At 47.1% G+C, this 25520-nt stretch overlaps 1 protein-coding gene across 1 annotated transcript in view; it reads right to left on the bottom strand.

Moving 5' to 3' along the window:
• The window catches only part of MAP3K1 (mitogen-activated protein kinase kinase kinase 1), a 493522-nt gene that overhangs the window by 222057 nt on the left and 245945 nt on the right, over positions 1–25520 (bottom strand). Inside the window, exons 3-6 of the mRNA XM_086960650.1 lie at positions 25212–25415; positions 18125–18325; positions 17117–17233; positions 5980–6128 (exon numbers count right to left, since the gene is read on the bottom strand). Coding sequence (XP_086816776.1) covers positions 5980–6128; positions 17117–17233; positions 18125–18325; positions 25212–25415 — 671 coding nt within the window. The remainder of the gene's footprint in view (positions 1–5979; positions 6129–17116; positions 17234–18124; positions 18326–25211; positions 25416–25520) is intronic.

The raw sequence follows: 25520 nt of genomic DNA, 5'->3' as shown, positions 1-25520 counted from the left end.
TATCGGGGTTGGCCAAACATTCATGCACACTTTGCATGTTCTACACCCAGGCTACATTAAAGCCTGTGTAGAGAACATGCCCAGGGTCCCATTCCCTGTCTAAGTGTTGAACCACAGTGGTCAGACCAAACAACGCAGCACAGCAGCGTTGTGATTAGCTATGGGCAGCCTGGGTGCCTCCACAGAAGCCAGGAAGAGGATGAGAGAACAGAGAAAAGGCGGTGCATGGGCGCATCCAGGTAAGTGGGTTTTTTGAACATTTGGAGAGGATGTAGCCTTACGACTAGAGCGGTCAACCTCGAAGCTGGGGAACTGAGTTTGTGTCTTGGGAACGACGCTCAACATCCTGTAATTCTGGGTAAATCACTTAATCTCGCCCTGCCGAACAAAAAAAAAAAAATGAATGTGCCCTTGTGTAATGAAACTGTGCTCATGTAAAGCGCTCTGATACCCAAGAACTACGGGTCTAGTTCGCATTATATAAAACTCTATATAACCCCCCCCCACCGCCCCCCCCAAAAAAAATTCACCTCCCTTCCCTTTGCTGCCCCCTCCCACCACCCCACCTCTATTCGGAAGCAGCCGCTACTGCATACCTTGGCGCTAGCAAGTACTAACATGCTGAGAGGACAGGCAGGAGCCGAACTTCTTCCCTCCTCCCCCCTCCTCCAACATGTTTCAAATCGCTGCCGCACTTTCTGCTGCACGGAATAATATCGGGGCGCCAGAGATTCAGGAATCCACATACCTTCATGGTAGCAAGCACCAATGTGCTGAGAGAAGCTTGAACGCACCCCCGCCTCTTCCAACACGCTTGAAAGCGATGCCGCACTTCCCGCTACGGGGGTCTGCACCCGGAGGAGGCTGGGCCTGCCCCTTGGTTGTTGTTATCAAGATACTGAGGTACTGTTGCTTCATTGTTTTGTTACTGCTTTATTTTTGTGATGGTGACACGCAAGCTGCGGTACCTATCAAGGCCAGCTCTAGCTCTACTTCCCTGGACGGGTTCATTAAACATGCAGTGAGAGCCTTAAGTAAGGAAACAGAATATATGGAGCGTCGCCTATCTGTCACCATGGTTGCAGGTTCAGGGCCAACTGTATCTGCGGAAACAGGCTTACAGGGTATATGTGGTACTGTCCAAGTGCTGGTCCTGGGGCAAGTGTCTGTGTCATCACCTCTCAATGCAACCCTTCTCGCTGACCCTGGACAAAGCATTGGTGTCGTCTTAACTTTGCCCAACAATAATGGACCTCCAGGCAAATGGAAAAGATGCTGGGAGTAAGGAAATCATATCCCTCAGACTCTCAACCTAACATGCTCAATTCCAGCTCAGCAGCTGCTATTGCGCCCAGTGCTGTGGACTTGGACCTTTTCCAGTGGAAATGACAGGACAGTGTGAGGGGGGTGGTCAACAGTTTGCTTACTGCTAATCTGCACCAGGTTGGGGGCCATTGAAGACCTTTTATGTAGTATTAAGGCAAGGCAGCCCACCTCCTCTGCTAATCCAGTATCCCAGACCATTCACACACAGGCGCCCGGGGCATCGCATTTGCGCCCCAAGTTGCCTTCAAATGATTATAACCTCCCTCTCAATTGCCTTCATGATAGTTAGATGGGTAGCCCATTCTCTATCCCGCATTGTCATCTTCCACATCACTGCCTAGCTCAAGTTGTCTCTGTGTTTTTCAGTATGGGAGAAATCCATATTCCGGCAGGGAACCAGAGTCTGGGTAGGTCCTCCGGCCCTGTGGTGGGTAGGTCCACCAGCCCCCTCTGCGATGGCTGGTGTGAATTTACCAAACGTTTACTGGCTCCAGAAGCCTCTTTGGGGAGTTTACCCCAGGACTTGTGGAATAGGAGGGCACAAAGCAAAGAGGGTTGGCATTCCAAAGAGGTCACTATCAATTTACCTCCAGCCTGCTGTCCTTATGTTGCGATAATGATGTATGTCCCTCATCTGCACCAGGGCACTACTGAGTCAGTCCAGTTAATGGATAAAGTCCTCCACTGGTTGCAGACAAAGTCTTTTTTACGGTCTCCAAAGACAACAAAATTTGGTTGACCCGTAGGGTTGGATGGCTGTGCCCATCTAATAAAAAACTTTGAGGTGGGCAGTCTTATTATTAACTTCAAGCATCTCACGTTTGGGGGGTGAAACTTGCTCTAAGTCTCACTTTTCAAATTCTTGTAATATTAGGCTCCTTCCTCTCTGCTTTTTCTACACCCAATTCAAGGACCATATGGGTCCAATAGTCCATCTTCTGATTAGCTCATTTCTGTTAATCATCCTTTTTTTCTTCCTTTTTCAAATAGGTGTGAAGCCCTGAACAACCTACAGGCAGTTGATTGACACACTGACTTCGAGGACATTTTTCAACCTACCAGCTTGTTTGGGCGGCCCTACTGATCAGATTTCTCATCCCCTTTGCCTTAATTGTGAGCTTATAGTCGAACTCATTGCTCATGTTTCTCCTAACGCCTCACAGCCAGCCAAGGTGATTCCGCCAATGCTTATTAGCTTCCATTTGCCTTTAGGAAAGAGAAAGACTTGAACATGGCAGAGCCTTGCTGAGAGAAAAGAGGATGTACAACAGAAACCTAGTAATAGGGCCCGTGCATGTTGAAGGTTTTTCTTCTTTATTTACCGCTACACCTCCACCACTGTCAGGACATGCAAAGGTGGTTTAAAGATCTCAATTTCCAATGTGATACCTGTTATTAGGTCTGCTTCTGTTCCCCCATATTACAAGTTTGTGTTGTTGCCTTTCAGGGGGAGGGGTCTGATCTAGTGATAATCAATTTTTATAATAATGTGTGACTCCAGCCACTGTGATGTCGCATTTGCCCATGTTGTGGACCAAAATACGTTTTTGTGTTCAACCCATTCTATCTGCCCCATTTTACGGGCTAGTGATTTTAATATATAGAAATGCTCTCTCCCAGCGATGCGCGTGTGTGGCATTACTAACTCAGCAGTCGTGAGTGTATACATTTCACACACAACGCATGCAGAAAGACTTTAAATTCTTTAATGTTTAAACATAATTTCTTGCTTTTGGAAAATCTTAATATTTTGAATAGTGACCGTGTCCATTCTTTTCTTGGTAGAGGTACAAGCACTACAATTGATCACATTTTAATCACTTCTTCTGTCAACCACTTAGTTTCTGATTTAATACAAACGGCAGCGAGCAATCATAATCCAATTGTTTTATCTGTGTCTTTTTATGCCAATAGCCCTATAGTTACAACTTGTGTAGCAAACACTGATCCTATCAAGCCAAATGGGGTACACATTACACGGTCAGTGGTTGATCCTATGTGTGTAATGTGTATACTGTTATAAACAAACACAAGAGAGTTCAACTGTTGTTTGGGCACTGAGGGGTACCAGGTAGGATTGATTCACACTCTTGAAAAGATTCTGGGGCATTTAGTAGTTTATTGACACGTTCCCCTAGATCAAGGTCCTCCATGAGACACAGTTGGTTTGACCATTAATACACACAGGCCTTTAAGGTGCTGCAGATTGCCTTGCATAGGGACTATTCTGCGATTACGCAACTAAGGAAACAATATAATAAGGTGTTAGCCTCCAGGAAAAAGTTGCTTACCAAAGAGGCTTGGTCTATTTTTGGCTAAGGCAGCAGAAACCAATGATACGGTTATGTTTAGGAGCACGGTTAATGCCCCTTTTCTGAATAATGATTCCGCTCCTGAATTAACACGGTTTGTTCCTCTCCAAGCATGGGTTGACCATTTTGTACAGATCTTTGATCCACTCACTAGCAATGATTTGGAGTATGGTCAATCAACATCCGTGGATGTATACAAGAGTATCAATCTTACTAGTAGCAGCCTCCTTGTACTCACCTTGGATGAGGCCCTCTTAGCTCTGAAAGGTAATGCTAGGCGCAAACCTCCCGGCCCTGATTGGGTTCCGGCTGAGGCTTTTAGAGCTATGTAGCCCCATTTTAACCAGCAGCTGAGGGCAATATGCCTTTCAGCTGGACTATTTCCATAATTGTGCCCACATTTAAGAAGTGGGAAAGATCTGACCTAAAGCGCTACCACCCTATCTCCCTACTAAACTCATCTGCAAAATTGTTGAGTAGGATTCTTCTGCAGAGACCATCGAAAACACTATTCTTTTGGAAGCCCAGAATGGGATTAGGACGGGGCTAGGGACCGTGAAGCAGGTTGTAAATTTAGACTTGGTCATCAGGAAATACACCAAGGCCAAGTCAGGTTTTCTTCACTTGTGCTTTGCTGAATTTAGCAATGCCTTCAACCTGGTGGGTTGTTTGATTCTGTGGCCCACAAGAATATTGTATTTTCCTTTTCCCGGCTGTGTGAGAAACTATCTGCCAAGGTCCAATATGGACCAAACAGGGAATGTTCTCCATTGTTTAGAATTAAGAGTGAAGTCAGACAGGACTATATTCTAGCCCCATTTTAATTCTCCCTTTTTATAAATGGTGTTTATGGTGCACTTTGGACCCTGCATGCCGAAGCAACTGTAGTTGCTTGTCGTCCGGTTCCCGTGCTTGTGAATGCAGACTATGCGGTCCTAATGTCTAAGAGCGCCGGTCTGCAGAGACTGATGGGCACCTTTGCTGAATTTATGGATGCCAGAAAAATAAAAATTAATTAAAACAAAACATTCACAATATCCTATGGAAAATCACCTAGAAGTGTAGGACATTTTTCCTAACGGGTATTCCTATTGTGAAAGTGAATTCATTTTGCTATTTGAGCATTTGTTTTGCTGATAATGGTTCATAGTTCCAACATATACAAAATACTTGATATCAAATTAGCAGAAAGTGTGCGGGACGTTTTCAGGTTCTCCCGCAAACTTGGTAGTCGCTCCATTAGGGTAAATAATTATTATCTATATGGTTGGAGCATTGTCAGCTGCTATACATAGTCGGGGCCTGTACGGTTAGATGTCCTGTGGTCCTCTTCAGGTTGAGAATGCCTTACTTATGTATCCACCCTCAACACAATCTTCAATCATCCAGAAGGATAATTTATAAGGAGGACCTTCTTTCGCTTAAGCTTATTTTATTCTGGCATTCAATCAGGGTCAAAAGCTAAACAGCCTTCACAAAAGCTATCATTTTGGATTGTTTCGTGTTAGACAATGCCTTTAATATCCCGCTGCTATCCTACAATAATGATTTCTCAAATTCACGGTTTGGTTCCTCTGTGCTTCAAAACCCTTCTAGAATCCTCTTTTTTCATAAAACCAAGGACAAGGCCTCTTCGTTATGTTTGAAAATAGAGCCATTGTTGAGGCTAAGAAACCTACTGTTACATCCTTGTTGAATGCCTTCCCAGAGGGCTTTCAAGTGTACTTGCCCTGGGTGACCAATATCCAAACATTGCTTCGTTTGAACAAGAATGCGGTTGGGTATAGTCCACCTTCATTTTGCCTTCCCCAAAATGAACCAGTGGCACAAGAACAAGGTACTGTGCCCTTGTGGTGGTATTTCGAAACCGAGCTCTCAGCACTTTCCTATTTTGTTGTTTTAAGGAAATATATTCTGAAACCGATCTTTGTTGCACATAACATCAGGGATTACAATTTTGCCCTATGCTTCTTGTGTGCCTTGGAGATCCCTACTTTATGTTTTAGCGTTGTCTCTTATACCAGGGGAACTAATCTAATTTGAAAAAGTATTCTTATCTAACTGTAGTACTTGCTTTGTATGTTTTTTCAACACTGTATGAGTGCTATATTGTTTTGATCTGTTTTTATTCGAATTGATGTGTTATATTATCTGCTCTTTTATGACCTAATGGGATTGTGCCGAATAAAGATTTTTGAATTGAAAGCAAGAGATTCAGGAGCCCGGTCCACTATCTGGATATAGAATAAGTTGATGAGTAAAAGGCACATTTCATGCAAAACAGTTTGTGTAAACATTAATCCAGCCACATTCATGGCTACATTTCCTCCGAAGTACTAACCTGTTTTCCGAACTAGATGTGGAAGTACTAGGCGATGACAATGTATGAGAATTTGACATGCGTGAAACAAACTTCTGGATGGTGCTGCGGGATGGAGCTTTGATCCTCGAGCTACGCCTATTGTGGTATTTCTGGAACAAACTCTCAACCTATCTCAGACAAAAAGAATAGGAAGTTAGGAAGTCATATTTGTATAGCAGCAAAAATATTCCTGCAATTCTTGGCAAGTGGCAGCTCACACTCTGACTAATTTAAAAAATACTATACATTAATAACAATTTAGTTAGGAATTTCTAAACAAGCTATTGCAATCAGTCACTTCTCACTTTAAGCGCACTGTAACCCAAAGGATAAGACTGGTAGCCGCGATCTACACTACTGAGGTCATTATGGTCAAACAGGAAAAATAAAAATAAAAGTTTAAATGTCTTTCAATAAATCATAAACTGGTTAAATGGCAAATACACAATCTGTTTACTTCAAACTACTGAAACTGGATTCATTGTTTTTCAAAGCAAGATGCTGTGTACATAACACTCAATACTATTTTCCCCTTTCCCCTTGATAAAAAAACAAAAGCATGATTGTTTATTTTATATATCTGCATATTTTACTAGGCTATCATACTCTACGCACAGATGAAAACAAGTTACTTACCTGTAACTGTAGTTCTCCAGTATTGGAAGCTTTCATAGATTCACATACCTGAATCATTTACCCGTCGTCGAGATGCGAGTCTCCGGTATATAAAAAGCAATGCTTAGCAGTATAGCTAACTGAAAAAAGGTCTAGGCCCATTTCTCTTTTGTAACCCATAACCTTTGTTATGTAAAAAAGGACCAAACGTTTCCCTTAGTTAATCAGAGCTCCTCACCCTCTAGAACCCTCCTGAGAGAACCTTTTGCCCCTCAAATTTTCGGGCACTTGTGCTATAACACTCTTTGTGCCTAATCCGAGGTGAGCCTCTCAGGGGAGGAGGGTGGGCGTATGTGAATCTATAAAAGCTTCCAATACTGGAGAACTACAGTTACAGGTAAGTAACTTGTTTTCTTACTCCAGTATTGGAGCTTTCATAGATTCACATACCTGAATTAGAATAGCGAGCAGTAAATCATAGCACATTTTGTCTTGTCACCTACTTCTCCCAAACAGGTAACACATGTCATTCTCTCGTAGCAATAGCTGTATGAAAAATGTTCATAGACCAATTGCTCATAAATGTTATAACAAACCTTGTACAATAATAAAATGTGCTTAGCTTACCAACCAAGGAAGGAGGGATGACAAGAAGGTTCACCGCTATTGGAAAAGGTTCCTGAGCACAGCTTGTCCCACTGCTACATCGCTTCTGGCATGGGCGTCCAGGCAGTAATGTCTGGTAAAGGTATGCGTACTCCTCCAGGTAGCCGCTCTGCAGATGTCCTGAATAGAGACGCCTGAAAAAAGAGCAGTAGAGGTTGATACCGCTCTTGTTGAATGTGCACGAACACGTGCAGTCAACGTCTTTCCCGCCGCCTGATGACAGAATTGAATGGCGTTTGAGATCCATCGTGCAATTCCTCGTTTTGACAACCGGAATCCTTTCCTGGGGGCACTAAAAGCCACAAACAATTGCGTTGATTTTCTGAAAGTTTTGTCCTTTGTAAATAAAATTTCAGAAAACGCTGAACATCCAGAGTGTGGAGAGTTCTCTCTGCCGCTGTAGATGGTTGAGGAAAGAATCTTTTAAGGATCAATGGCTCGTTCAAGTGGAAATCCGTTGGCAACTTTGGAATAAATCTCGGATTCGTTCTGAGCACCAACCTGTCCTCTATAAATTGCAGAAAAGGTTCTTGCGTTGTAAGTGCCTGTATTCCTCCCACTCTCCTGGCTGATGTCAGATATTAATAGAGCCACCTTCCAGGATAGGAATTTTAGATCAGTTTTATGAATTGGTTCAAATGGTGGCTTCATCAAGTCGTCCTGACACCACAAGCAGAATCTTTTCCATTTCATCTTATATGTCTCATTAGTGCTTTCAGCCCTTGCCTTTGCTAGGATCTCTCTACATTCTGTCGGAATGTTTAATCAATGAAATTCTCTGTACTCAGGAGCCAGGCTGCTAATTGCAGTGATGTCAGGTCTGAGTGCCGTACTTGTCACTGAGCCAGTGTGAATAGTTCTGGTATTGGCTGTAGACGTATTGGCTCTTGTAAATCGAAGGTATATTCTGTGGGAAGAATGGATGGGGATATGGAAGTATGCATCCTGTAAATCTAGGGAGGTCATCTGATCTTCTGGGTTTAAGAGTAGCAGAATTCCTTGGAGGGTCACCATTCTGAATGACTGTTTCTTCAGATAGGCATTTGGAGACCGTAGGTCCAGGATCGGACGCCACTTTAGAGCATTCTTCCGGATCAAGAAGAAATGGGAATAAAATCCCTTTCCTCTTTGGGAGTTTGGTACCGGCTCTATTGCTCCCTTTCGGAGCATTGCCTAAATGTCCCGGCGCATTGGAGGTAGGTGTTTGACTTCTTGATACGCAGGTGGCGTGAGAGGAGTGAAGTGTAGAAATTCTAGAGTATGTCCGAATTTTACTATGTGGAGGACCCATTTGTCCGATGTTATTCTCTGCCACTGACGTAAGTAATAAGTTACTCTTCCACCCATGGGAACATTTGATGGGGTAGGAGGATAAAAATCCGGAGTTTGAAGGTTGTCATTGTCTTTTGTTGTTGTCTTTAACTGGACTACCTCCTCGTCCTCTGGAAACGGACTTAGAGTAGTTTCCAGACTGCCTCTGGCCGTATTGCTGCCGGTAGTGCTGTGATGAGGAAGAATAGGAGGTGTATCTTCCTTGTTGGTATCCACCTCTATAAGATGGTTGTCCACTTCCACAGGCGCCTCAAAGGGCACCTTCCGATACTGCAACGAACCCAAGGCCTTTGCCGTATCCGTGTCCTTTTTAATTCTCTGCAGGGTCTCATCTACCAGACGTCAAAATAAATCCTCCCCATCAAAAGGTAGATCCAGAATCTTATTTTGGACCTCCGGTCTAAAGGCAGTGGCCCTCAGCCAAACCTGGCGCCGTAAAACTGCTGCCCCTCCTAGGGAATGAAAGGCTGTGGTAGCTTTGTCCATGGCATACTCTAGTACTTCATCTGACATACTCTCTCCTTCCTGCAGTATCTTCTTCATCTCCTGTTTAATGTCTTCCGGAAGGAGGTCAACATATGGTGCTATATCGCACCACATCTGCCTGTCATATCTGCCCAGGATGGCAAGGGCATTAGCTGCTCGGACTAGGAGAGCTGACATGGAGGAGAATCTTTTACCAGCATTGTCCAAACGCTGTCCCTCCCTGTCAGGAGATGCAGAAATAGGTGCTGACGGGTTCTTTGATTTTTTCTGCGCTGCCTGCGAAATGATAGAGTCCGGTTTTGGATGGCCCAGCAAACACGCTGGAGCGTCCGAAGGAGACTTATACTTCTTGTGCAACCTAGCGAGCTCAGGTGTAACCGTCGCTGGGGTTGTCATCACTTGTAAACCTTCTTTCCATGCATGGTCGATTATTGGTATGGATCTGACTGATTTTTGATAGGGCTTTTTAAAGTCATAAAGAAAACATTCTGCCTGAGTTGTCTTCATAGGCAGCTGACATCTTTTTGCAGCCCTTTCCATCAAGTTGTGGAATCCACCAATACCCACCGGTGGAGAATCCGCCAGCCCTTGAGTAGGTGATGGTGGAGATGGGATTAGATAGTCATCCCATTTTTTGTGGGGTTCCGTTAGCTCCGCCTCCTCATGGTCCTCGTAATCCGTGGTAACCGGATCCTGGTGCTGTTGGACCTGAGGCATCTGTGGAGTAGTGCCCAGCAGAGATTCTCTGCTGCGGACTGGAGTAGCCGGAATAGAATGGGGACGTGAAAGAGGAACTTACTAAGAGACTACTGGTAGAGGAAACCACCTCTTATAATCTCACTGCAAGTCCATCATCATTGAGGATGGCATAGCGACCATCTCCTCCTGAGGTCCTTGCTGGTAACGATGCTGTGAGAGGCTGTGATATTCTTCATAACCCTCTTCATCCTCATCCTCCTGACATTTTACATGGAGTTGCGATGGGCTACTCGCGTACCCTAAGGGTCCGTCATCCTCCTCCTCATCAGACTCTTCCTCCTCCAAAAGGTGCGATGGAACCAGAGGAGTAATCTTACTTGGGAAAGTCACAACTGGTGTGATCTTTTTCTGGAGTTTTTTTCGTCGACGAGCCAGTCGACGAGTTCGCCGTCAACTCTACCGTTGGCGGTGTTGTTGTCGTCATTGACACTGCACTGGAACCATTCCACGCCGACGACACAGTCATGGTCGTCGACATTCCCGTCGACGACCCAGTCATCACGTCGACGACGATCCAGTCATCACTGTCGTCGTCGGCATCGATGTTACCGGCATCGATGTTACCGGCATCGATGTTACTGGCGTTGACGGTCCCGCCGACACTATCACAATCAATGGTAGCTTCTGTACCTCTGTGGTCTCCGCCGTGGACGATGACTTCTTCGTCGACGATCCCATCGACGATGTCGATTTCTTGCTTCTCTCCTCAGGAATACTAGAGGATGGCTTCTTGAAGGACCCTTGAACCAAAGGTGGAGTCTTTGAAGGCTCAGAAGAGGTTCTCTTGGATACTTTTTCCTTAGAAGTGTGTCCTTTGCTCTGCGTTTCTCTTGGCTGAGGAGATTTGGAAGGACTACCACCTGAAGACCCTTGAGTGGTCTTTTTTAGGGCCTTCTCAGGATGTTCCCGTGAGGAATGAGCCTGAGAAGATCTTGTTCTTTTTTTAGATCTCCTAGACGAAGAGGAGGATTCTTGGTCACTATCACTAGAAACCACCTCCTTTCTGGCCTTGATCTTCTGAAGCCAAATTAAAAGGCGTCCCTCACGATCTCCAAGGGTCTTGCTAGAGAAAGTGCAACATACCTTGCAATCCTTTGCTTGGTGGTCCGGATAAAGACAATAAATGCAGTCTTCATGTGGGTCATCAGTGTAGAGTCTCTTTTTAGAGCAGGTGGCACAAGCTCTAAAAAGACCCTTTATCTCTTTTCCAGACATTCTATAGGATGTAGATGAGAAACAGGTCACAACATTCTCAAATCCACAAGAAAATAGAATGAAATCGAGCTTCTACAAAGTTGGAAATCCAGAGTTTGAGCAGAGCTCAAAGGAGACTCCCTAGCACAACGTGCCGGTAGAAAATCTGAGGGGCAAAAAGTTCTCTCAGGAGGGTTCTAGAGGGTGAGGAGCTCTGATTGGTCTAAGGGAAAAGTTTGTTCCTTTTTTACATAACAAAGGTTATGGGTTACAAAAGAGAAATGGGCCAAGGCCTTTTTCAGTTAGCTATACTGCTAAGCATTGCTTTTTATATACCGGAGACTCCCTTCTAGACGACGGGGAAATGATTCAGGTATGTGAATCTATGAAAGCTCCAATACTGGAGTAAGTCAGTTTTCTCTTATGATGGCAAAGGGCAACATTTTATACAACTTGGAGCTACACAACATACAGTGGGTATTCTTTCATTTTATGGACAAGTGGACCATGAAAAGTATTGAGTGCCAAGCACTATTTAACAGATACAAGCATGAGGGCAGAAATGCTGAGGAGGCATCCTCCAAGACTGAGGAGGAGAGGTGCATTTAGAGTTCCCTCAGAAAAGGACAACAAACGGTCCCATGGAAAGAGGTGTACAACTAGGCCTCACCTATCTCCAAGTGAGTTATCCCTCGCCACCTCTTCCTGGTGAGGTTTCCCTAGCAACCTTTCAAAGGGGTAGCAAGATTGCTTTTTAAGCACTGACCAAGTATCAGGAGAAACCCTACACACACCCATAATATTAGTAATTGCTCAAGGGACTCCTGAAAACCTGTGGGAAGACCCAAGAGTCTGATAGGCCTCCCCTTCGGCTTTGGTGTCTGCCCAGGGGTACCGACGGAGAGAGCGGGGCCTCAATCTCCGAGCCGTTGCCGGGTGAGGTGAGGCTTTACTCCCACATATTGTTGGGATCACTTCCTCTATCAACTTCTGATCCGGAGGAAATGGTAGGATGGTCTTTATGACCACACCATTAAATGTGACAGGTCTCTAACTGACATTTTGGTCTGTCCCTTTTCTCACTCTTTCTGTTTCACTTTGTATATCATTGCCAGAGTGTACCTTTGCAGTAGCAACATCTGTTTGTAGTTGGCCCTGAAGAATGCCGGTGTAGTTCCACCTTCGGCAGAAACATGTTGGCCGTATTTACTACACAGTAAAGGATCACAGTGATTCTTTCACACTGTGTACACTTCTTTTTAATCTGGCGTCTTGGTGAATATCTTTAATAAAATCATTTTTCTTTGCCTCGACCGCCATTTTAGATCACTTATTCTTTAGTCCCTGTTTTGCACTGCACTTTTTCAGCACCACTCTGTGGCACGGACACTATTACAAGATGAACCAGTAGTGTGTGTTGTCTGGCCAAATCACCTGGGCTTAGACTCACCACCCTGGTTAGATGTCCTAGATGACGAGGCTCCGCCAGATGGGTGGGCTGATAGGATATCTAACACATTTCTGTGTCATGTGACCACTTGGCCTGGTTCAGTGCAGTCCATAAGGGTCATTTCATCAGGACCGCATAGACTTAGTTACGCCGCTTAGCAGACCTTCCGACTCTTTTGTGTTAGTTAAAGACCCAAGAGTCTCCAAGGGAACTGGTGCACTTGCTCATTGCACTCCCTCTCACAGAGTTTGTTAGGGACACGCAAAAGGTCTTGTAAGACCTGAATAAAAATGCAAAGTGATGAGATAATGGTCACTCCATGTGTCTCTTGTACCAGTGTTTCTAGTATATGCGCTAAAAGGCCTGAGTTAGCACATGTTCTGAGGAAGGTACTATATTTGTTCTTTTTAAAGGGCCACCTAACCTGTTCTACATGAGATGCATCTAGTGCGGGTACACATAAGTGTAAACTAGTAACATGTACCAGTACTGTAATCCTGCACACTATTATTTGCATTTGTGCCAATATCATCAATTGATTTAGTATTTTCAGGCTACTCCTCCTCTTGTGCGGACAATATATATCTTAGGCTAGATATAAGCCGTTGCAGTTTTGAGAGCTCTTCTAAATTCATGAAATCCTAGGAAGAGTCCTGATAGATAGTAATCAATGGGGGCAAACTTATTTACAGTTTCGATGCAATTAAACTAGATCATAAGAGGCTTGTGTTTTTTTTTCTGTCATTTAATGGCACTGGTACTTCTATGTTGGTAAGAAATCTGTCAAGGATATAGGAAAATACTTTTGAAATGTCAGGTTTTGCTGGGGGGAGACGATCCAAAGTGGACAGTTTGAGGCATTGGCTCTGGAGGAGGACAAGAGTATGTATCTTGACCTTGAGGAAGAATCTGCGGTGGTGATCAATTCTGCCATTTTACGTCTGGTCAGGAAGTCAGTAGCAAGGGTTGGAAGTGATCAATGTAAGAGGACAGGATTCTGGAATGAGTTAAACGTTTGTGGTGAAGGTTGACTAAAAAAAGTGACAGAATCTAGAAATTCAAGGTTTTTTTTTTTTTTTTAAAACCTTTATTTGACATTTTCAACCAGATACAAACACGGGCCTACAACCCCCAGGGCTGGCCGCTAAGCAATTGCAACACAATACTACGATCAAAACTTCAGACCCAGCCTCCCGGGGAGCATAGTCGCTACATCCACAATGCGCACTGGTTGAAAGACATATCAAATTGGGAACAGGATACAAAAGGTTTCATTTTATAATATAAAATAGAAGGATCAGGTGCCATACAATAACTCAAGCTATGAAGAGGGGGCGAGCGAAATAGCAGTGTGTCCACAGTTAATTCTTTTTCATGTAGGTCAGTGACGTTAAAGCAGACGACACCCGGATAAACAAGCATATTATTACGGTTCGCGCCAACATTAATGCCCGCCCCTTGGCCTCGAAACATCGCGACAGTTGAGGCACAGATGTGAAAGCAGAGATGGACCGAACAATGAACCCACTACACTGACCCGGAAAAAGAGAAAAGAAAAGGCCAAAGAAAGATAAGAAGAGAAAAAAGGCCATAGAAACAAAGAAAAAACAAAACTCTCATCCCCCAGCCCCCACCCTGCACCCCTGCAGTTGACTACGGCCTACCCCCCTAGCAGCGTGCCTGTCGCCCAAGAACCGAACCCCGAAATATAGAAGAAACAGGGAAAAACGGAAAAGAAATTAAACCCCACCCGAAGAGGGGAAATGGAGGAGGGCTTTATTCAACGCACTCTCGGTCTCTCGCCCCCGTCCTAACCAACCCTGCCCCGGACTCCGTTAATTCAATAAAACAATCCCGTGAACCATAATACCACAATGAACAACCCAGACAACAATCTCAGCCTTGGCCCCGTCGATTAAATTCGCTGAGTCCGTCAGGGGAAGAAAGCCCCGTCCTCAAAATGTCAAAAGGTACACAGAAGTTGGCAGAACAGAGGTCCACAGATGAAAAAAGAACGGCAGGTCCCAAATTAATCGGCTGGTACCAACGATGCCCCTCCCCGTCTCCGAAGCCAGGCTTTATCTCATCCGCCATCTTGATAGACCGACTGGGGAGGGGGGTCGACACAGTCCAAAACAGTTCACAGTACTGATTGAAAGGATCCGAAGTGGGGACAGCATGTAAATGTTCCGACAGTTGCAAAACCGGGGATTCCAACGGATTAATTGAGTCACCAAGCACAGTACTTTCGGGTAGTTCCACTGCGATAGGGGCAAATACAGCTAATTCAAGTATTCTTAAAGATAAGATATGAAGGTCTGTGTGTATTCATTAGGTTGTGAAAAGGTTTGTTCCCGCCCGTAATAGGTAGGAATAAAATAATTGAAGCTGTTCATATGATCTGAAACTGTGAACAAGCAACTTGTCAAGAAAGCATCCTGGACTATGTACATAGACACCAAGGTGGAAAATGCTGTGCGCAGATGCGAAGAATGTTTTGAATAGGATTTCTTTTAAAACAGTCCCAGTGTGCACCTCTCTGTTACATTACGTTTCCTAACGGGCTGAGCAATCACTTGGCCATGATTTTGCATAGTCCTTTACAAAGCTTGAGAAAAAATGAAGTATATGATAGGAACTGTAGATTACTTTTTCTAAGTGGGTTGAGGTGAAGGTGTTTTTATTACTTACCAGAGGGAGTTTTAGATTTTTGGTGTGAAATATTTTTCAGAGAAGTGCTACCTTTTTCTAACACAATGAATCACGGAGTTCAATTAATTTCAAATAAGATTTTGCAAAACTTAGGCTGGTTTAAAGGCGAGCAAAATCATTTGAGAAGATGTGCAAACAGCACTAGCTTAATGGAGACTAAGGAATATTTTGGGGAGAATTTTGGAATGTCATTAAATCACAGCCTTTTCAACATTTGGTGAGCTTAATAAAAGTATTCCCCAATCAAGCTATACTCTGGGCTGCTTAATGAAATAGAAAGAGGGTAGTGCGAAAGATGAGCTGATATTCTGTTAGAACAGGGATCCCTGACAAACAGGCACAGACTAAGCAGTGATAAGACAAGAAGAAATCTTTGATAAAGCTGATGATCGGGTTAAGAGATACAAAACTTGCTGTGACAAGAAGGCTACTGTGGTATTTCATGATCTATATCAAGTGGTTTGCTAGAGTAATTTGTGTTGGTTATTTTTTGCTTGAAAGGGTAGATGTATCAGAGTATTTAGTTATGTACTCTTTAGTTTTGATCTAGGACAAGACAATAGCTGGAGCAGCTACGGCCACACGCACTTCGGGATATTTAGATTGATATTTGAACTGGTGATGTTTGTTGATCCCCAGCACTTTGGTTACCAGCTGAGGTGCACTATGGATCGTAAATAAAATACTTTGATTTACCCGACTATGTCCTACTTACAGTGGAGCTTCTAATTATGCAATATGGAAAGGTGAACAATGTGTGATTTTATGTATCTAGGAGAACTGCTTGCTTATAGCTTGAGTGATGAACTGAGTTTTGATTATTTTTATGAAAAGGAAGAAAAAAATGATGTCTTTATACAGTGTTTCTGTCATGACATCCTGAAAGTGGGTGGATGCCTCCATGGAGGAGAACGGTTCTCCACGTAGGTCTGAAACCCACCAAGACCAGATGTTGCGCCATAGATCTACCACTGCTTCATTATGCTGGTCTATTATAAAACAAAAGAGGCAAGAAGAGCTTGAGAGGTCATATTTGTGTGAAAAGAGAAGCCTACCATGTATCAAAGATGTCTGGTTCTGTAGCCTCATATTTAAGTTATGAGTCAGGTGGTTAGGGACGGAACTGAAGACTATGAGAGACGTCACAATCTTGACGCTTACTATTCTTAAACATAGCTTTACTACGAGCCTCAGAGCTACAGCATGTGTAACAAAGATATGTTAATGTCATTGTTTTCGCCTGCAGTGCAATTATACTGTTGAAGTATAGCGGGGGAAATCCTACTTTTTTTATCAAGAATTTCTGTGTAACGAGTCTCTCTCTCTGTGCCAGGACTTGACCTGAAATGAACTGCTCTCATAGCTCATTGAGTACAGGGGTTTAATGAACTGATTTGTATGCAACCCTACATGGTCACTTTATAGCAAGCTCATACAGAGTTACATTTTTCCAACCATCATCTGACCTTGATAAAAGCACCAGCAACACTGAAGCACAATGTGCTTAAAATAAACGTGTGAATCCTCAAGGTAAAGTTAGGCAATCTTGCAAACACGTGTGTTTTTTACATTAATATGAAATTATTATTGAAATCAATACCACTTATGAAACAAAAATATTATTTGAGAATGAGAACCTATTTCAAAACATCTCCACACAACTTCACAATTGGAAAAAAAACGTGGTCTTCGAATAAGCAGATGAGTTACTCGGGTGGAATATACTTACCACATAGTTAAAAACTGTCTGGGGACACACTAGTTGGACCAGCCATACGTGCATACAACTACCAATTCCATTTCTGAAAAAGTCCCCTCCCATCAACGGAAGCAAGTAACACATTCATGGCACAGGGTTAAGGCAAAATCTTGTAAGCCATTTCAATTAAACAATTTCTTTACCTCAAAATTCTTGAGAGTCTTTCGCCAGAGCATTGGATCGGTCGGCTCTAGCTGGAATACTCGAAGCATAACAAACAGAAGATGTATGCAAAATGTCCCACGGCCACAGCTGCAGGTCTAAATAGAACGAGAAAGCAAGGGTAAGAAGTGAAGTCCTGCCAAGCTGTGATGATATTCAAAATCTATGGCAACAAGAGTCATCAACTCACCTGTTCTATTAGCTTACATAATCTGCAATAATGTGTATTCCTCTTAGCTCTCCCATGTCTCTATCTATCTAACCCTAAAGCTGCCCAAATTCAGCACAGTGGTTTTAATTAATAAAGTAATTTGAACTACGGAGTACTATTAAAAATTACGTGCATTAGTATGAAGTTGTCTGCGACCATGACAGTTTAGTGAGTAATTTAGGATGACTCTCTGCATAGAGAAATAAATGTGAAGATCGAGATATTTAATAAAATTAAAAGATTAAAAGGGGGGATTCAACTGGCTTAACAAATGGGTATGCAGATTGAATAAAGCTGAGCCATCGTAAAGAGTTCCTTACAACAACCGACTAAATCATCACAGATAGAGTCTTTGGGTGAAACGAAATGGCAGTTCTTAAATGACCAAAAGCCTTGACATGTCATACTTGCATTGCGTACACCTGGGTGCCCTGCCGGGCACTGAGAGCAGTTCTTATTTCAGTAATTTTTTATTTAGGCTATCAGCCATGAGAAAAAACAAGAAAAGACCCAACTGCCCTAGCAATGCTTATCACTGAGGGAGCTTAGCAGGTCCTAGCAAGGTATTTGTGCTGAAAACACTTGAGCATAATATAAAAAAGGTGGCATTTAAAATCAAGTTATGCGCTTCGGTTTGGGTCAAAAGGATCAGAGATACGAAACCATAATTTCAGTTTTGTGCTAGGGGATTGTAAATCTACTTTGAAAGATACAATTAAGGCATAATAAACTAACTTCATATAATACTATACAAACAAACACTGTATATCAGCCATACCTGAGGCCCAATAAACACCCTGTATTTATTATCTGGGCTGTCTCCTCCAATTAAGAAGGAATTGGGTCCTATCTGCTGCAGGAGGTACAGTCGGGCTCGCATTACTTTGTTGACCCTGCGGTTCGTTTCCTCCGGACTGTAGGGCGAGAAGCCATCAGGAGAGGGCGCTCTGCGAGGAGGTGTAGTTCGGCCACTCTGAAACTTCATAAAGGTTTATACTCATCACCTTTATCATCAAACTGGAACCCCATCACAAGTCATTTACAAACAGAGTTCTACAACACACGTTTGTTCTGCCCTCAGATTTATTACAAACCTGTTCAATTGAACAATGAAAGCCTATGATGCTACTTTTAGCCGGAAACAAATGGGTAATTCTAGAAGACCAATTGGGAACCGGCCCAAACTTTTTGATCAGCACATCGTTCGAATCAAATGCAAACAAATCAACAAGGCTACTTGTGCCACCTGTGACTTTAAGCACTGGAAAAGTCAATACAGCCTTTTGGTTTTTTCCAGTGTTTGTTACTTGTGTCACTGCTTTTAAAATGTTATGGTTGTTTGGGTCTCAAAGCACACATTGCAGTAGTAGTCCGTAGTACATAAGGGAAATGTATTGTATACCCACGTGCTACCTGTGAATGGGCAGAGTGCAGTCACCCACAGAAGTTAGTCAATGCCTTAAGTGGGCTGACCCACTGGCACGTGCTGTGGGTTGTAGAAGGCAGAATTAAAATGTGAATGACAATATCGGATCAGTGGCTGAACAAGGCTGGCTGAAACACCCTATATGTACATCATGCATATACATTTAGTAAAATCAAAAGATCTTGGTTAACGTCAGACCTAAAAATGGGAAATCGGAAACTTATCAACAAGCACTGGCGTTGCCAATAGGTCTCGCAGTAGGAAAGTTGGAGCTATTGGTTTTGTAAATGACAAAGCCCTTTATGTATTTAAAATGATAACCAAAGTGAAAGGCATTGTTATTTGCAATTCTAATGGCTCCAACTGTCGTACTGCGAGACCTATTGGCAACGTGAGTGGTTTTTTGTGTGTGAGTGGCATTGCGTAGGTGAGTGGCATTGCGTAGGTGAGTGGCGTGGCGTAGGTGAGTGGCGTGGCGTAGGTGAGTGGCGTGGCGTAGGTGAGTGGCGTGGCGTAGGTGAGTGGCGTGGCGTAGGTGAGTGGCGTGGCGTAGGTGAGTGGCGTGGCGTAGGTGAGTGGCGTGGCGTAGGTGAGTGGCGTGGCGTAGGTGAGTGGCGTGGCGTAGGTGAGTGGCGTGGCGTAGGTGAGTGGCGTGGCGTAGGTGAGTGGCGTGGCGTAGGTGAGTGGCGTGGCGTAGGTGAGTGGCGTGGCGTAGGTGAGTGGCGTGGCGTAGGTGAGTGGCGTGGCGTAGGTGAGTGGCGTGGCGTAGGTGAGTGGCGTGGCGTAGGTGAGTGGCGTGGCGTAGGTGAGTGGCGTGGCGTAGGTGAGTGGCGTGGCGTAGGTGAGTGGCGTGGCGTAGGTGAGTGGCGTGGCGTAGGTGAGTGGCGTGGCGTAGGTGAGTGGCGTGGCGTAGGTGAGTGGCGTGGCGTAGGTGAGTGGCGTGGCGTAGGTGAGTGGCGTGGCGTAGGTGAGTGGCGTGGCGTAGGTGAGTGGCGTGGCGTAGGTGAGTGGCGTGGCGTAGGTGAGTGGCGTGGCGTAGGTGAGTGGCGTGGCGTAGGTGAGTGGCGTGGCGTAGGTGAGTGGCGTGGCGTAGGTGAGTGGCGTGGCGTAGGTGAGTGGCGTGGCGTAGGTGAGTGGCGTGGCGTAGGTGAGTGGCGTGGCGTAGGTGAGTGGCGTGGCGTAGGTGAGTGGCGTGGCGTAGGTGAGTGGCGTGGCGTAGGTGAGTGGCGTGGCGTAGGTGAGTGGCGTGGCGTAGGTGAGTGGCGTGGCGTAGGTGAGTGGCGTGGCGTAGGTGAGTGGCGTGGCGTAGGTGAGTGGCGTGGCGTAGGTGAGTGGCGTGGCGTAGGTGAGTGGCGTGGCGTAGGTGAGTGGCGTGGCGTAGGTGAGTGGCGTGGCGTAGGTGAGTGGCGTGGCGTAGGTGAGTGGCGTGGCGTAGGTGAGTGGCGTGGCGTAGGTGAGTGGCGTGGCGTAGGTGAGTGGCGTGGCGTAGGTGAGTGGCGTGGCGTAGGTGAGTGGCGTGGCGTAGGTGAGTGGCGTGGCGTAGGTGAGTGGCGTGGCGTAGGTGAGTGGCGTGGCGTAGGTGAGTGGCGTGGCGTAGGTGAGTGGCGTGGCGTAGGTGAGTGGCGTGGCGTAGGTGAGTGGCGTGGCGTAGGTGAGTGGCGTGGCGTAGGTGAGTGGCGTGGCGTAGGTGAGTGGCGTGGCGTAGGTGAGTGGCGTGGCGTAGGTGAGTGGCGTGGCGTAGGTGAGTGGCGTGGCGTAGGTGAGTGGCGTGGCGTAGGTGAGTGGCGTGGCGTAGGTGAGTGGCGTGGCGTAGGTGAGTGGCGTGGCGTAGGTGAGTGGCGTGGCGTAGGTGAGTGGCGTGGCGTAGGTGAGTGGCGTGGCGTAGGTGAGTGGCGTGGCGTAGGTGAGTGGCGTGGCGTAGGTGAGTGGCGTGGCGTAGGTGAGTGGCGTGGCGTAGGTGAGTGGCGTGGCGTAGGTGAGTGGCGTGGCGTAGGTGAGTGGCGTGGCGTAGGTGAGTGGCGTGGCGTAGGTGAGTGGCGTGGCGTAGGTGAGTGGCGTGGCGTAGGTGAGTGGCGTGGCGTAGGTGAGTGGCGTGGCGTAGGTGAGTGGCGTGGCGTAGGTGAGTGGCGTGGCGTAGGTGAGTGGCGTGGCGTAGGTGAGTGGCGTGGCGTAGGTGAGTGGCGTTGCGTAGGTGAGTGGCGTTGCGTAGGTGAGTGGCGTTGCGTAGGTGAGTGGCGTTGCGTAGGTGAGTGGCGTTGCGTAGGTGAGTGGCGTTGCGTAGGTGAGTGGCGTTGCGTAGGTGAGTGGCGTTGCGTAGGTGAGTGGCGTTGCGTAGGTGAGTGGCGTTGCGTAGGTGAGTGGCGTTGCGTAGGTGAGTGGCGTTGCGTAGGTGAGTGGCGTTGCGTAGGTGAGTGGCGTTGCGTAGGTGAGTGGCGTTGCGTAGGTGAGTGGCGTTGCGTAGGTGAGTGGCGTTGCGTAGGTGAGTGGCGTTGCGTAGGTGAGTGGCGTTGCGTAGGTGAGTGGCGTTGCGTAGGTGAGTGGCGTTGCGTAGGTGAGTGGCGTTGCGTAGGTGAGTGGCGTTGCGTAGGTGAGTGGCGTTGCGTAGGTGAGTGGCGTTGCGTAGGTGAGTGGCGTTGCGTAGGTGAGTGGCGTTGCGTAGGTGAGTGGCGTTGCGTAGGTGAGTGGCGTTGCGTAGGTGAGTGGCGTTGCGTAGGTGAGTGGCGTTGCGTAGGTGAGTGGCGTTGCGTAGGTGAGTGGCGTTGCGTAGGTGAGTGGCGTTGCGTAGGTGAGTGGCGTTGCGTAGGTGAGTGGCGTTGCGTAGGTGAGTGGCGTTGCGTAGGTGAGTGGCGTTGCGTAGGTGAGTGGCGTTGCGTAGGTGAGTGGCGTTGCGTAGGTGAGTGGCGTTGCGTAGGTGAGTGGCGTTGCGTAGGTGAGTGGCGTTGCGTAGGTGAGTGGCGTTGCGTAGGTGAGTGGCGTTGCGTAGGTGAGTGGCGTTGCGTAGGTGAGTGGCGTTGCGTAGGTGAGTGGCGTTGCGTAGGTGAGTGGCGTTGCGTAGGTGAGTGGCGTTGCGTAGGTGAGTGGCGTTGCGTAGGTGAGTGGCGTTGCGTAGGTGAGTGGCGTTGCGTAGGTGAGTGGCGTTGCGTAGGTGAGTGGCGTTGCGTAGGTGAGTGGCGTTGCGTAGGTGAGTGGCGTTGCGTAGGTGAGTGGCGTTGCGTAGGTGAGTGGCGTTGCGTAGGTGAGTGGCGTTGCGTAGGTGAGTGGCGTTGCGTAGGTGAGTGGCGTTGCGTAGGTGAGTGGCGTTGCGTAGGTGAGTGGCGTTGCGTAGGTGAGTGGCGTTGCGTAGGTGAGTGGCGTTGCGTAGGTGAGTGGCGTTGCGTAGGTGAGTGGCGTTGCGTAGGTGAGTGGCGTTGCGTAGGTGAGTGGCGTTGCGTAGGTGAGTGGCGTTGCGTAGGTGAGTGGCGTTGCGTAGGTGAGTGGCGTTGCGTAGGTGAGTGGCGTTGCGTAGGTGAGTGGCGTTGCGTAGGTGAGTGGCGTTGCGTAGGTGAGTGGCGTTGCGTAGGTGAGTGGCGTTGCGTAGGTGAGTGGCGTTGCGTAGGTGAGTGGCGTTGCGTAGGTGAGTGGCGTTGCGTAGGTGAGTGGCGTTGCGTAGGTGAGTGGCGTTGCGTAGGTGAGTGGCGTTGCGTAGGTGAGTGGCGTTGCGTAGGTGAGTGGCGTTGCGTAGGTGAGTGGCGTTGCATGTGTGAGTGCGTAGTTGAGTGGCGTTGCGTGTGCGAGTGGCGTTGCGTGTGCGAGTGGCGTTGCGTGTGCGAGTGGCGTTGCGTGTGCGAGTGGCGTTGCGTGTGCGAGTGGCGTTGCGTGTGCGAGTGGCGTTGCGTGTGCGAGTGGCGTTGCGTGTGCGAGTGGCGTTGCGTGTGCGAGTGGCGTTGCGTGTGCGAGTGGCGTTGCGTGTGCGAGTGGCGTTGCGTGTGCGAGTGGCGTTGCGTGTGCGAGTGGCGTTGCGTGTGCGAGTGGCGTTGCGTGTGCGAGTGGCGTTGCGTGTGTGAGTGGCGTTGCGTGTGTGAGTGGCGTTGCGTGTGTGAGTGGCGTTGCATGTGTGAGTGGCGTTGCGTAGTTGAGTGGCGTTGCGTAGTTGAGTGGCGTTGCGTAGTTGAGTGGCGTTGCATGTGTGAGTGGCGTTGCATGTGTGAGTGGCGTTGCATGTGTGAGTGGCGTTGCATGTGTGAGTGGCGTTGCATGTGTGAGTGGCGTTGCATGTGTGAGTGGCGTTGCATGTGTGAGTGGCGTTGCATGTGTGAGTGGCGTTGCATGTGTGAGTGGCGTTGCATGTGTGAGTGGCGTTGCATGTGTGAGTGGCGTTGCATGTGTGAGTGGCGTTGCATGTGTGAGTGGCGTTGCATGTGTGAGTGGCGTTGCATGTGTGAGTGGCGTTGCATGTGTGAGTGGCGTTGCATGTGTGAGTGGCGTTGCATGTGTGAGTGGCGTTGCATGTGTGAGTGGCGTTGCATGTGTGAGTGGCGTTGCATGTGTGAGTGGCGTTGCATGTGTGAGTGGCGTTGCATGTGTGAGTGGCGTTGCATGTGTGAGTGGCGTTGCATGTGTGAGTGGCGTTGCATGTGTGAGTGGCGTTGCATGTGTGAGTGGCGTTGCATGTGTGAGTGGCGTTGCATGTGTGAGTGGCGTTGCATGTGTGAGTGGCGTTGCATGTGTGAGTGGCGTTGCATGTGTGAGTGGCGTTGCATGTGTGAGTGGCGTTGCATGTGTTAGTGGCGTTGCATGTGTTAGTGGCGTTGCATGTGTGAGTGGCGTTGCATGTGTGAGTGGCGTTGCATGTGTGAGTGCGTAGTTGAGTGGCGTTGCGTAGTTGAGTGGCGTTGCGTAGTTGAGTGGCGTTGCGTAGTTGAGTGGCGTTGCGTAGTTGAGTGGCGTTGCGTAGTTGAGTGGCGTTGCGTAGTTGAGTGGCGTTGCGTAGTTGAGTGGCGTTGCGTAGTTGAGTGGCGTTGCGTAGTTGAGTGGCGTTGCGTAGTTGAGTGGCGTTGCGTAGTTGAGTGGCGTTGCGTAGCTGCGTGGCGTTGCGTGGCGTTGCGTAGTTGAGTGGCGTTGCGTAGTTGAGTGGCGTTGCGTAGTTGAGTGGCGTTGCGTAGTTGAGTGGTGTTGCGTAGTTGAGTGGCGTTGCGTAGTTGAGTGGCGTTGCGTAGTTGAGTGGCGTTGCATGTGCGAGTGGCGTTGCATGTGTGAGTGGCGTTGCATGTGTGTGGCGTTGCATGTGTGAGTGGCGTTGCATGTGTGAGTGGCGTTGCATGTGTGAGTGGCGTTGCATGTGTGAGTGGCGTTGCATGTGTGCGTAGTTGCGTGGCGTTGCGTAGTTGCGTTGCGTAGTTGAGTGGCGTTGCGTGGTTGAGTGGCGTTGCATGTGTGAGTGGCGTTGCATGTGTGTGTGAGTGGCGTTGCATGTGTGAGTGGCGTTGCATCCGTGGCGTTGCGTAGTTGCGTGGCGTTGCGTGGCGTTGCGTAGTTGCGTGGCGTTGCGTAGTTGCGTGGCGTAGTTGAGTGGCGTTGCGTGGTTGAGTGGCGTTGCATGTTGAGTGGCGTTGCATGTGTGTGTGAGTGGCTTTGCGTGGTTGCGTGGCGTTGCATGTGTCAGAGGCTAAATGTAGCACAGGGAGACCTCCAGCGGTAAGACAATCAAAAACAACTTAGAAAACATTTCACAGTATGAAGAGATCAAACTCATGAACGAGCGTGATACACCTCAGCTAAAAATCATGATAAATAACAACACACATTAGAAGTGAAACTGCAAGTACAGAAGGACCAGCTTTGCTTGTTTAAAACTCCCACTTCAGGCAGATGAGTGTAATGTGTAAAGCGTCTTGTGCACATGAGCAGATCGGAGTCTGGAAGCAAATACAAACAAGAGGAATGACTGAGGCGCATTGGTGTGAAGCACATCAAAGGGCTTCCCCTCCCCTAATTAGGTGAGGAGAAGCGTTCTGGGAAACTGAAAGTACGGCCGGCCATGAATAATTAGGGGAGGAGAAGCCCTTTGATGTGCTGGGCTGGCTGGCCCTGAATGCGCGTGCATGTTATCACGTGGTTCACGTGAACAGCATGAAAACCGCGGGGCTGAAAGCCCTTTGGTTTGAAGAGAAAATAGCCGACTTGAATTCTCCCCATTTCCCATTCCTGCGGAATGGTAAAGGCGAGACCTAAAAATACAGCTGTACCCAGCATCAATCTCTGATTTACTGTCACTGCATTCCCTTAAAAAATGTTTTAAAGTAGCAGGTGCTCACAAAAAGCAATCGGACATGAATAGTAAGCCTCAGGAATAGTGCAGATTTTTTAGACAAAATGCTTTGATCAGGTTAGCAACTAAACACTACTAATATGGAAACAATTCAATTAGCAAATGCATTAAAAAGGATGCTTTTCAACTTACAGGCACCGGGGACACCCTCTTTCTTCGTACTCCGGGTGATTCCGGTTTGGAAGTCTTGGAAGAAGAAGAGGAGGAGCTGCCACTCGGAGAAGGGCTGCGCCTGCCTCTTGGACTCGAGGCACTTGATGAACCTTCAGTCTGAGACTCCGCAGCTGGCTTCTTAGCTTCAGTCCCTTCTGTTTTCACTGGAATTGGCTTAACCACCTAAGGCGGTTGCAAGAAAATAAAAATACGAAAGGGCGTTTAACATTAAAGATTAAGGTACCAGTCGCTCATTTAATGGGAGCAAGTACTATCAGAACGTACATC

This window comes from Lissotriton vulgaris, chromosome 3_1 (assembly GCF_964263255.1).
Source record: "Lissotriton vulgaris chromosome 3_1, aLisVul1.2, whole genome shotgun sequence".
Taxonomy (NCBI): Eukaryota; Metazoa; Chordata; class Amphibia; order Caudata; family Salamandridae; genus Lissotriton; species Lissotriton vulgaris.
The sequence above is the reverse complement of the archived record's forward strand: the minus strand, read 5'-3'. Positions and strand labels throughout refer to the sequence as shown.